Raw genomic sequence first — 12,030 nt, 5'->3', positions numbered from 1 at the left:
TTCATTTTCCCACCTCGATCTGCTCTCTCTGAACAAACAGCACAAAACTCTTTAAACAAAGACGAGCAGCGGTGAGCTTCTCCCGACTACAGCAGGGAATGATGGGAAGGGATTACAGGAGGGATTACAAAGACTGGAAGAAGAAAGCGAGCCCCGCCTGAGTGTGAAAGGCTGGGTGAGTGGGAAAGCATCAGACATCTGAGTTTATGGAAATTTGACGAAAAGGATGGACGACAATGATAATATATCTGAAAATATTCAATATTTGACCTATGAATTTCATGTGAAAACAAAGCGATGTGACGGTTTCCAAAAGTTCTTTATTATCAGAGATTGGAGGAAGACTGCATGAAATGTTGACTTCAGCATCAGAAGGTCATTCAAAATACTACAACTTTATTCTTAAAAGTTTTTTTTTTCTTTTACCTTAATGAATGTAATCACAATGAGCTGACTTCACATCACAGTCACTTAAATTATGAGCTCTGCCCACAGATCTTTGTGTTTCTGTGAGGTGTTACTACAACCTGTCACCTTCGTTCCCCTTTAGCTTCACTTACAGTCTCAGGTAGACACAGTATACAGGAGAAAGATACAGAAACATTCAGAAACAGGCAGAAAGTCTTCCCTTTGAGTAACAGCCTCCATCCCAAATTCATTTTATAGTCCTCATACTTTAAAAACAACCAATAACATGACAATAATAAACACAATTATTTATTAAAAACACAAGAACAAAAAGACAGAAACAGAAAAAGAAAGAAGAAAGGATATAAAAGAATAATCCCACATAACTGCCAGAGATGAAAGCTGTCAGAATATTTAAGAGCGTTCTGTTTAAATATACTGCACACCAATCCTACCATAATGGCTACTCTTCACTGCGGTGGCATTGCAGATCAGTGCTTAAAGGTTTCTGTAATACTGAGCTGCAACAAAATACAACAGAAAATGTCCCATACTGCATCATTATGAGCAGAACAACTAACTATTGTTCAACCAAGATATATCCATCTTTAAGCTGCCACAAAAAGAAGTAAACAAAGACTTTAAAAGCAAAACTTGAGACACATTTTATCAGTAAACAACATCAGTTACATAACAGCAATTATGTAACAACAGAAGCAGTTCTGAGTAAGACATGAGAGAAGCAGCGCAGGAATCTTATGTGAACTGATGAAATGAGAGAAATAGGAGCAGAAAGGCACTGTGATCAGAAGTTGCCACCGTAAACAGAGCAAACACTGGCCTCAAACATATAAATACTAATATAGAAGCACAAAACCAGCAGGTTAAAAACAGACAAACAATAAAGCTCAGTAGAGTGGGTAATAATACTCCCTGGGTTGGTCAGCAGGAGCTTCAACCTGAACAGCTGTTTGCTGCTTTACTCATTCATTCTTAGTTATTGATGTTTCTGAGGAGAAGCCACTTCCTCTTCATCTTCCTCTGCTCGTTACTGTAAGCTGAGTATGTTTGAGGGGTTTGTTATTTCAGGTTCAGGTACTGAGGTAACACATCGTCCCAAAACTCCTCCGACTCACCTGCTGCCTGACCTTTGACCCCTGACCTGAGTTTACTTTTAGATTTAGTACTTTGTCTTTTGACTTGAACTGATTTTTTATTTTCAACAACCTCCTCTTCTTCTTCCTCCTCCTTCCTCCTCCTCCTCCTCTTCTTCTTCTCTTTCCTTCCTCCTCCTCAATCTTTTTTGTTATCAACCATCCTCCTCTTTCAGGCCTCTTCCTCCCTCCTCTTCAGCCTCTTCTTCCTCCGCCACTTCTTCGTCACTCTCTTTTTCCTCTTCTGCCTCTTCCTCAGCACTCTCTTCCTCTGCTTCTTCCTCCTCTTCATGTTCACTATCCTCCCCCTCCTCCTCTTCACCTTCCTCTTCATTTTCACTCTCTTCTTCCTCACTACTCTCCTGCTCCTCCTCCTCAGCACTATCCTGCTGTTTCTCCTCCTCCTCTTCCTCCTCCTCCTCTTCTCCTCCCTCTGTCTCACCCTCACCCTCACTCTCCCCTCTCTCCTCCGAGGACTTTAAAGACTCACTTTCACCCTCCTCTTCCTCACCCTCGCTTTCCAAATCCCCCTCTTCTTCCTCACCTTCCTCATAATTTTCAGACTCTCTTCCTTTGCTTTCTATCTCCTGACTCAACCCTTTCTCGTTTTCTTCCTCCTCCTCCTCCTCTTCCTCCTCTACATCACTGCCTTTGCTCTCTTTCTCCTCAGTCTCGTCTACACTTTCACTTCCTGCCGCTCCGCTCGCTTCCTCCTCTTCCTCCTCTTCCTCCTCCTCTACCTCAGCACCACTCTCATCTTCCTCCTCATCTACATCAGTTTCTGACTCATCTTCTGGTTGAAGAGTGTCACTGTCTTTGTCTTCTTCTTCTTCTTCTTCTTCTGTTACTTTCTCGACACTGTTACTGACATCCTCCTCATCCTCCTCCTCCTCTTGCTCGCTTACTTCTGCACTCGTTCTCTGCCCTTCCTCTTCCTCCTCCTCCTGTTTGCCCATTGCAGAGTGCGTCTGCTCCTTACTCTCCTCCTCACTTTCATCCGGACTCGTTTCCTTCTCGTCCTGACTCTCAGCTGCAGGTATGATGTTGATGCTGATCGCAGATTTGTTGCTAAAATCGGCAGCGTAGGATTCAGATTCCTCGCTCTGGGATTTTGTGATGCTGTCTTTCAGGATGCCCCGGCTGCTCTCGGATGGGGATGGCGACGCCGAGCTAAAACGTCTTCTGGAGGCCACCTCGTGCATTAATACCGATCCCGCTGCGAGAGAGGCTGCTCCAGCGAGCAGGCCGAGGTCTGACGCCCCTTTCTGTTTTTGTGTTGCCACTCTAGAGCCTTTTTTTGACTGAGCCTCTTTTTTGTTTTTCTCATCTGAGTTTTTTTTCACCTCAGAGAGCAGCCGAGGGCTACGTAAGCTCTCTTCATTCAAGGCGTCACTCAGATGAAACTCAGGTGAGTCTGTGCGACTGCGTTTCCCTGGCGAGCTAACTCCTGCACGTTGACTTTGCACAACTATCGGTTTGCTTTTCACCCTGACAGGTTGAGGCTGCACTTGCTTCACTTTGGCCAACGCAGATTCAGATTCAGATTCTGTCTTTTTTGGTTCAGGACTTTGTTCAGAGTCTGGTAGCAGCTTCCTGCCAACCTCTATCAGCTGGCTTTTCCCCTGAACATGCCTGAGCCGCTGTTTGGACGCTGCCTTCCTAATGTCCCCTACACTCGGAGGTTTGTTTTTACTGGGTGTCCTCTGCAGATCTTCTATGGCCATGATCAGATTCTCTTTGTTCTGGATGGCTGTTTTCTGTCTCTGTGAGCTCTGAGAGGCCAGAGAGCGAGCGTTGTGGCCCCTCAGGAGCTCAGTGGGTAACGCCCGGCGAGGAGAAACAGTCTCGCTCTTCTGAGACGGGGAAGTGGAAGAGAAACTGCTCTCCTTCAAGAGCTTTCTCTCCTTTTTTTGGTTCTCTTTCTGCCCTTTACCATGCTTACCCTTTCTCTATCCCCAGCACGAGAAAGCAAGAAGAGGATGAAAAAGAGGCATGCATTAGAGAGGAAAAGAGAAATCAAAAGAGAAAATCTGAAATGTATGATGGAATAATGGAAAATGTTCATCAGGTTTCACAACTCTTCCTCAAACCTTTTGGTTTCTCTTCCTTTTACCAAAGTGGTATATGAGGTTGTCTTTGAACTCTGGTGAACCAGAGAGAAGAATTCAGAAGGATTTTTGATGAAACACGCTTGCTAACTAGCAAGCTAATATTCATAAATTGACAAATTTGCGATTGACCAATCATTGATTGAAAAAAACTGCAAGGTGGTGTAGTATTTTACAGGACAGGAGGAAGTTGACCGACTTTCTCAACTGTTATTGGAGCACAGAGCAAAAAGGGGCGGGACTTAGGAAGGGTCATATTTCTCTTGTAAAGTCACATGACTAATTGAGGATTATCAGTATAAAGAAAGAAAACAACCTCAGATATCGAGCTGATGGAGGAGAAACTGGTGTTGAGGAGAAGAATTGTGCAACAATGAGAAGAATGACGGGGAAGCGAGGAATCAATATGGCTGCTGTTAATGTGAAAAATGCTCAAACCTATTAGCTCTAGCCAGAGTTTGAGTTACCTTCTGAACTGGAGACAGAGTGAGTGTTTTATCACTGGGGTCCATCTTCATCACATGTGTCTATCAGCAGGAATAACAAAAAGAAAAGGAAAATGAATCCACAATGTTACACTTCTCAGGTTTCATTTCGGTCGGACTCGCTGGTTTCTCACCATGTTGAGGAAGTCTGTGGTGTCTCCCAGGCCTTTAACGCTGTCGGTGTCGGTCAGGCTCTCCACAACGCTGTCTGTCTCGCCCCCTGTCTGCTCTGACGAGGTAGAAAACGGGACAGCAAGTTAGTCGGGTTTTCTGCAGCACTTCAGAAAACAGCAAAACATTATAAAACATCCTGATCTCAGCGTGTCAAAGCCTTTTTATTCTTTAGAAATGAAGGCATTGTGCCCCAATTTAAGCTGTTTTTGTCTTTTTGCTATAGCTTTTGGTGAGACAACTTTCACCTGAAGATCTGAAAGCAGCTGAAATCTTTAAATCTGAACACAAATCCTACCGTTTTAGCCTTGTTTCAAATGTTTTATGGCAAATTGATTTTTATCATTTTCAAATGCTATGATCTACCATCTATTTTATTACCATTTTTCTTTCACTTTTATCCTTTTAAATCACATTTTAATCTTCCATCTTTCTATTAAAATATATATTTTTTTGATTTCCTGTTTGCTTTTGCCTTATTATCAGCTTGTCAGCTATCTGTAAAGCCCCAGGAGTTGCACTTACCTGTAAAAAAATGCTCGACAAATCAATTCTGATTTAATTTTGATTCAACTAGAGCAAAGTTTTGTTCTTTCTGTCCTAATTAAAATGCTGAATCTGTCGGTCTGATCCAGGAGGAAACATGAGAGGGAGGACTAGGAGGAGGAGGGTGCGGAGGTGAGGTAGGTACCCTGGTGGTTTGACCCTGCGCTCCTGTGTTGGTGAGTGCCGTTGAGCACCTTTCTGTGGCTCAGCTCAGGCGGAGGCAGTCTAGGCGGGATGGTCTGGCTGGAGATGGGCAGCGGAGGGTGAAGGTAGCCAGACATCATGGCGGGCAGCGTGCGGAACATGGCACCGAACTGGTCCGGAGATCTTTCCTGCAGGGGAATTGGGGGGGGACTTCATTCAGAGGTCTATTAACTTTTTTAACTTGTTTGAATGTTAAAATTCGATATAAGAAAGTCTGTATTAAATGAGATTTGTGTATCAGCGCTGTTTTGTGAATCGTATCTTGGTTTGATCGATGGAGCTGTACCCACCCTCTCCCTCCTGCGAACCCGAGCAGAGAGGCTCCTCTGCAGGGTGGAGGAGTCAGCCGTCCCCCCCAGCAGCTCCACGCACGGCTTCTCCAGGAAATCTTCCGTCACGTCGTCGTCCTCCAAAATCACATCGCCGCATTCGGGATCCCTCGGCCGCGCCAGCACCACCATGTGACAGCCGCCGCACGTCGCCTGTACAAACACACACCTTGTTATTAAAGATTACTGTATCACACACATTAGTACCAAGATACAAATATCAATTTCTAATGTTGATAGTAATAATAAAAACTAAGTAAATATCAACCGACTGATAAATAACTACATTAAATGTAAATACAAAATAATTCATTTAGAATATATAAAATACAATAAATAATCATACTGATAACAATAAAATTAACATTTTATAAAGACATAAAAACATATTGTAAAAAAATAAACATGGAAAAATAAATAACAATGAATCAAAATATAATAATATGTACGGGATAAATACATAAAAAAATATAAAAAGATGTTACTATTTTACATAAAAATAAACAAAAATATAAAATAACAACATTAAAAAGTATGTAAAGTAAAGCAACTGAAATAAATTAAAAAATGATTAAAAAAAAATATATATTAAGTATTTTTAGTAAGACTAAGACACGTACTGCCTGAACGTTGTACTTGAGGAACCGCGGACACAGAGTTGGTTTAAACTGGTTAGTGAAGTTTTCTTCTCCCAGGCCCAGTTTGCCGTGTCTGCCGTCTCCAAACGTGTACAGCAAACCGCAGTCTTAAAAAACAACAGCAACAATTCAATATAAGTTAATGAGACAATCAATTAAATCAGAGGTGGTGGTGAAATAAAGGCAGTGTTCACCTGTGACGACAGCAGTGTGGTTCTCTCCACAGGTCACCTGACACACTCGTCCCTTCCTGAAGTGCTCGACGGGCCGCGGCAGCCGTGACTCGAAGATAAACGTCCCGTGACCGAGCTGTCCGAACTGACCGAGACCGAACGTGAACACGTCGTCGTCTGAAAGAAGGACACAGACGGACAAAAGCACAGTATTTGATCAGATGTAGAAATGGAGCTCAGATGTGTGCAGCCATGTTTGTAGTTTTTTTAAAGCTATGTCACTCTGGAGGTTCACTACCTGTGAGCGCCACCGTGTGTCCGCCTCCGCAGGCCACCTGTATCACCGGCTCCTTGATGCTCTTCACCAGCTGAGGGACTCTGTGCCGGGCCAGCTGGTCCGTGCCCAGACCCAGTTTGCCGCTGTCTCGCTCGCCAAACGTGTACAGACCTCCGTCGACTGAGATACAGAGGACAACTGACCATAAAGTCTCCGTTTCCACAAGAAATTAGAATTTGGTTTTAATTTCGATCAGCTTCAACAACCAAACAAAATTGCAAAGTTGAGTTTGAAGGTTCATTCCTGATTGAGAAGCTTTCAGCCACACCTCATGGTCTTCATCAGTGGATGTAGTTTGTTGTGTTTGTTAAATTACTCATTTCATAAGGCAGCTTTGTCACGTGATCACAACTGAGCAAACGCCATCTGCTTGATGAAGACCACAAAATTTGGCTGAAAGCTCCGGAGGAAGCGGATCTTGAGTTAAGAATGTTTTGTCAAACCATCAACTGGTCCAGAATTAACGTTTAAGCTCAATTTTGTGCGTCTGTGCTCACCCGTCACTAAGGCAGAGTGGTAGTATCCGCAGGACACCCAGCTGATTGGTCGTCCCACGTTGACTTCCTGTGGCGAGGAGGCGTGGCTCTCCTTCCCCAAACCGATCTGACCCTCCGTGTTGTCGCCCCACATGAACAGTTTACCGCTCTCTGTAAGGGTTAGTAGATAAAGACATCATCCATAAAACATATGTGAACATAGTAAATGTAACAAATGCATTTAATCATCAGTCAGAATGTCACCTGTGAGAGCAGCGGAGGTGTTGGAACCGGCAGCGAGCATTTTGATTGGTCCGTGTGAATCAAAGATGGCGATCCTCTGGAAGGCTGTCCTCTCCTCGCAGTCGCCGAGCCCCAGCTGACCCTCGCTGTTCCCGCCCGAGGCGAACACTTTTCCCTGAGCTACAAAAGGAAACAAAACGGATTCCTCAGTCGTGTTTCCGAATGACGGCGTCGGAACTCGTCAGACTCGGATACCGACCTGTGCAGATGAGAGTGTGGTTTCTTCCACAGGCCACGAGCTGAACTTTCTCAGACTTTAGAGCTGAAATTACACAAAACACATTTTTACGAACAAACCTATCATTGTTACAAAGCCACAACTTCAGCAATCAGTTTATCTTTGAGCTGGAAACTTTACTCTTGAACGTGGAAGCAAGGTTCAGTTCCTGCTTTTTCCAGAGCTTTCAATCACACCACCGGGGCTTCATACGAAGATGGAGATGGATGTGTCGACATCAGAGCTGTAACGGTTATTTTGATAATAAATTGTGTCTCCAGAATCTCAAATGTGGAGGTTTTCTGCTTTTCTCTGTTTTATATCACATTAAAGTGAATATCTTCGGGTTTCGGACTGACGAATCAAGACATTTAAAGAAAAGTCACCTTGGAAACACTATTTTCTGAGATTTTAGAGATCGAACGATTAATTGATTAATCTAGAAAATAATCGAAGATGAAAACAATCGTTAGTTGCAGACCCGGCTGAGGAGCTGCTCTGATTTTTTAAGGACTTTTCAATCATTTAAAATTTAGATGTTAATTAAGAGTTAATTTCTCCGTTAGACTCACGCTTCACACATTGAGATTTTTTTTCTCTCATGACTAAATTCATACTTCAATACTTTAATATATATTTAAAAAAAATCCACAATAAAAACCCTAAAAACAAACTCTCTTACCTTTCATTTAAAAACAATCCCATTTATTGTCTATTAATTAATGCAAAATTGTGTTTTCAATATTTCTTAAAAAAAAGGTTTTTCCTTGCGGGACACAAGGATTGTTTCTCTCCTTTCATGTTTGCACTGGGGTTGCGATTCCAACACGGTTATTTAGTCGCATACACACATTATATTAAGGCAGGAAAGGGCCAAAAAAAATCTTGGGAGCAGAACCAAATTGTCTTTCTCCAAGCAGCGTCCTTCTTGTCTCTCTAGATTAAAACCGATTTTTTAACGGCCTCCCAGATTGGGGGATTATTTAAAAGGAAAACAAAAAAAAATCTTCTTGGGTTTTTCCCCCTTTCACGCTTCAATTATTTTTGAAGGGCTTTACAGGGGGCAAAACATTTTCTGTTTTGAAAAGCAATATTTCCTTTAACTTTTTTTTAAAACTTTGGAAAAAACTATTTTTCTATGTGGTTTCCCTTTAAATTGAAGTTTCCGTCCCCCATGGCTTTTGCTGGAGGCTTGAAAGGCAGGCTGTCAAGGTGGCAGCAGAACTTAACACCACCGAAATACTTTCTCTGTTCGGTAACTAACATAAAGACAACCAAGAGAGCTATTTAGAAAACGGGGACTTTGAGCAACAAAAAGTAGGCTTGTCACGGCAGTCTTTTGCGACCGCCCAACGACCAACAGCTTGCGCCCCAGTTGTTGCTGCCAAAAGACATGAAACGAAGGCCATGTGTTTTGTTCTTGAGGGAAGACAAAAAGAATCAGAAGTTTCCTGAAAAAAAGCGTTGGGTTTAAATTCCAAGGGTGCTTTGAAAACAGCTGGAGTTGGTTTTAAGTTGATTCACACCACACCAGGTGAAGGGGTTGGAGAAATTGTGAATCCAAAGGCAGTCCGGGCTCTTTGTTAAAGAAATCAGAAATCAGTCAAAAAACAGGCGTTGTTTCCAAACAGTTTTTCTACCCTTAAACATTGCGTTCGTTAAACCTGTTATTAAGGGCGGTGTGTGCGTCCCGCGGCTTATCTTTCTATTGGGGACGTTCATTTTCTTAAAGCCAAGAAATCTTAACTTCGGGATTTTGTTTGGTCGGCAAATTTTGCTCTTTTCCAAAAAAGTTGAAAAAAGAACTGGCTTCCTTGTTCTTCTGATCAGAGAAGGGGGAAAGAACAGAGACGAGGTTTCAAGGGAACTCAAAGCAAACGCCATTATTATTTGGATTGTAAAAACCGAAGGACGATGAAGAACATTATTAAAAATACTGTTGTTGGAGATAACAGCTGCTTAAATATGACGATTGTCTTAAGAAATTATCACAAACTTGACTTTTAACTGTGCGGCGCCTTGGATTGGAAAAAGTAGAGTATCGAAAAAGTTTAAAAGGTAATATTTAGATTTTAACAAAATGACTTTTCACCATATTTCTGGAAGGAAGTGGAAAAAGTCGTTAAAGATTATTGTTTTATGTTACGATGGCCTTTACTGGTCAGTTATACAGAATATATAAATTTTCTTTCTTTACATACAAACATTGTTTTAAGATATATTATCGATTGTGTGTCATTTATTTTTTTTATTTTTTGTGTTTTGTCTCAGTGGAGTCTGCGAAGAATATTTCAGGTTTCTGTGGTAAATTTTGTTCTGTGCCAAAACTTAAAGTATGGTATTTTTTTTTTGAAGATCTGTAGTATTAGTTGATTTTAATTTAAAAAGTTTTTTTATAAATATAGTAAACTTTTAATGCTATTTTATTGTAAAATAAAGTAAAGATAGAAAGAAAAATGATAAAAGAAAGTTGTTATGTACCCACATAATAAACAGGACTTTTATATTTTTCAATTTTTTGCACCTTTGAACAGCTGTGTACAAGGCGGAGTGTCGGGAATCAATACAAATCTTATTTTAATTTCTTGGACTGGAAAAGGCAGGCAAACCTTAATGGTAAAAGAAATGCCTTTCAATTAGTAGTCAACATTAAGTTTTATAGGAGAAAGTTATACTTTCTGTACTCTTTTTTTTCTAGATGGTAATTATTGATTAGTTATTAACTGATTGCGTTTCCGTGGCAAAAACAGGATTTTTTTATTTGCAGCAGGCTGATTTGAACAGTGGTAGGTCATTTGTTGCAATTGGAGTGTTTTTTAAAAAAATTATAAAATTTCTTAAATTGGTATAAAATTTAAGTTTAAAAAAGTAGGCATTTAAAATGGATTGAAGAAAAACTTCTTTGCTTCTTTTGGTCATCTGAAAGTCTGTTTACACGACCTGTTATCTCATTTGTTCATGGAGAACGAATAACTTCATTTTTGAATTACAGGAGGCCCAACGTTTCTAGAACACGACAAACGCAAAGGTTTACTTTTTTTCAACAAGTCGAAAAAGGGAGGACAAGGCTGAAAACCCCACACATGATAAATATCAGATAACGTAAGGATACTTAAGCCGGTGTTGAGGTCATTAAATGCATTAAAGTGGTTTTTAATCTGGGTTTGCCTCCTAGTGTACCCTTGATATTGTCACCTCATACTCCCGCTCTGTGGTGTTAACTCACATTTTTTGTTTTATATATATTGTTTGTACGAATCCGGCAGCGTGAGATATGTTGTTGTGTATGTGTTTTTTTGTTCTCTCTGCTTATTTGGTACCTGGCTCCTTGTTTTCTATTTCTCTTTTCCTTCCTTATATTTTCTTCCTCGGTGACTTATCCGTTTTTGTTCTGTGCCTTTGTTTGGGCGTGTTGTTGGTGGTGTGTGTGACCTCTTGTTTTCTGTCTTGTTGTGTATCCCGGGAAGTAAATCTTAAAACGTCCCTTTCCTCGACTGCCACGTGGCCTTTCAAAGGGACAGTTGATCTTGTTTTGATGTCCTCGTTGGTCTTTTCAAATAAAGAGGATTTTGCATATTTTTTTAGTATTCTTCATGTTTTCTTTCTATCATGTAGGAATACAAACTTATTTTTTGTATTTCAGAGGGTTTTTGAAAACAGACAGAAAGGGCGGCTTTACATGGGGGGTTGAACCCACGGATTACAAAAACGAGGACAGAGACGGATCGACCGACTGTATCTATTTGGTAGTTGTGGCACTGTAAGGTGTCAATGGCATAAGGATACATGTCCTTTAGTTATCCCGCTAGAGGAGGAAATGCAGTTGACACAGCGTCCAAAATATCGAAGCCAGAAAATTTAAACTTGGACTAAAAACTAAAAACTAAACTAAACTAAACTACGTTGTAAACTACTTAACGTGAAATAAGGCAGATAAATAAATGAGTGCCAAAAATAGGCTCCTTGCTGCGGTTGGACTCAGGGGGTGAGTTTATGAAAAACCGACATGCCTTTCTATCTAGCTGGGGTTTGGAGAATCTGTGGTCGCTGATGAGCGCGTGGTGATGGATGGGAGTCGCCTGATGGCGGCTGAATTTTAGCGACCCATAGTTGCCCTCTAGTTGGTCTATTACAAATCGGAAGGCGCATTGTATTGTGTATGTATTTTCATATTAGTTGATGCTAATTAACTACTATAGCACTGTCTTCAAGGTACATGAAAATCCGATGGCGCAATTTTCTGATGTTAAACTCAGAGAAAAAGTCGAACTTATACTGTTTGGGCCGCAAAAACCCAGAGACCCACCTTATATCTGGGGTGGCCGTGCGGTGTGCTTCTCTAGTGCCATGTCTAGTCTGTGGTGGTGGAGTCGATTATTCTTGTTTTTAGCTTCCGATTATAAAGCAGATCTCCAGGACTGCCTTTACTTTTATAATGTTTAGTACGTAATACATTACATAGACAACAATTTAGATTAGCA

At 41.2% G+C, this 12,030-nt stretch overlaps 1 protein-coding gene across 1 annotated transcript in view; it reads right to left on the bottom strand.

Annotated features, from left to right (window-relative positions):
* Nucleotides 1-124: 124 nt before the first annotated feature.
* Nucleotides 125-12,030, bottom strand: part of rpgrb (retinitis pigmentosa GTPase regulator b) — a 14,003-nt gene continuing 2,097 nt past the window's right edge. Inside the window, exons 4-15 of the mRNA XM_035677396.1 lie at nt 7,532-7,594; nt 7,294-7,452; nt 7,051-7,200; nt 6,515-6,673; nt 6,238-6,393; nt 6,026-6,150; nt 5,367-5,558; nt 5,067-5,204; nt 4,290-4,379; nt 4,138-4,197; nt 1,957-3,511; nt 125-171 (exon numbers count right to left, since the gene is read on the bottom strand). Coding sequence (XP_035533289.1) covers nt 125-171; nt 1,957-3,511; nt 4,138-4,197; nt 4,290-4,379; nt 5,067-5,204; nt 5,367-5,558; nt 6,026-6,150; nt 6,238-6,393; nt 6,515-6,673; nt 7,051-7,200; nt 7,294-7,452; nt 7,532-7,594 — 2,894 coding nt within the window. The remainder of the gene's footprint in view (nt 172-1,956; nt 3,512-4,137; nt 4,198-4,289; nt 4,380-5,066; nt 5,205-5,366; nt 5,559-6,025; nt 6,151-6,237; nt 6,394-6,514; nt 6,674-7,050; nt 7,201-7,293; nt 7,453-7,531; nt 7,595-12,030) is intronic.

Source organism: Morone saxatilis, unplaced genomic scaffold (genome assembly GCF_004916995.1).
Source record: "Morone saxatilis isolate NCDOM2014 unplaced genomic scaffold, NCSU_SB_2.0 Contig6, whole genome shotgun sequence".
Classification (NCBI taxonomy): domain Eukaryota; kingdom Metazoa; phylum Chordata; class Actinopteri; family Moronidae; genus Morone; species Morone saxatilis.
The sequence above is the reverse complement of the archived record's forward strand: the minus strand, read 5'-3'. Positions and strand labels throughout refer to the sequence as shown.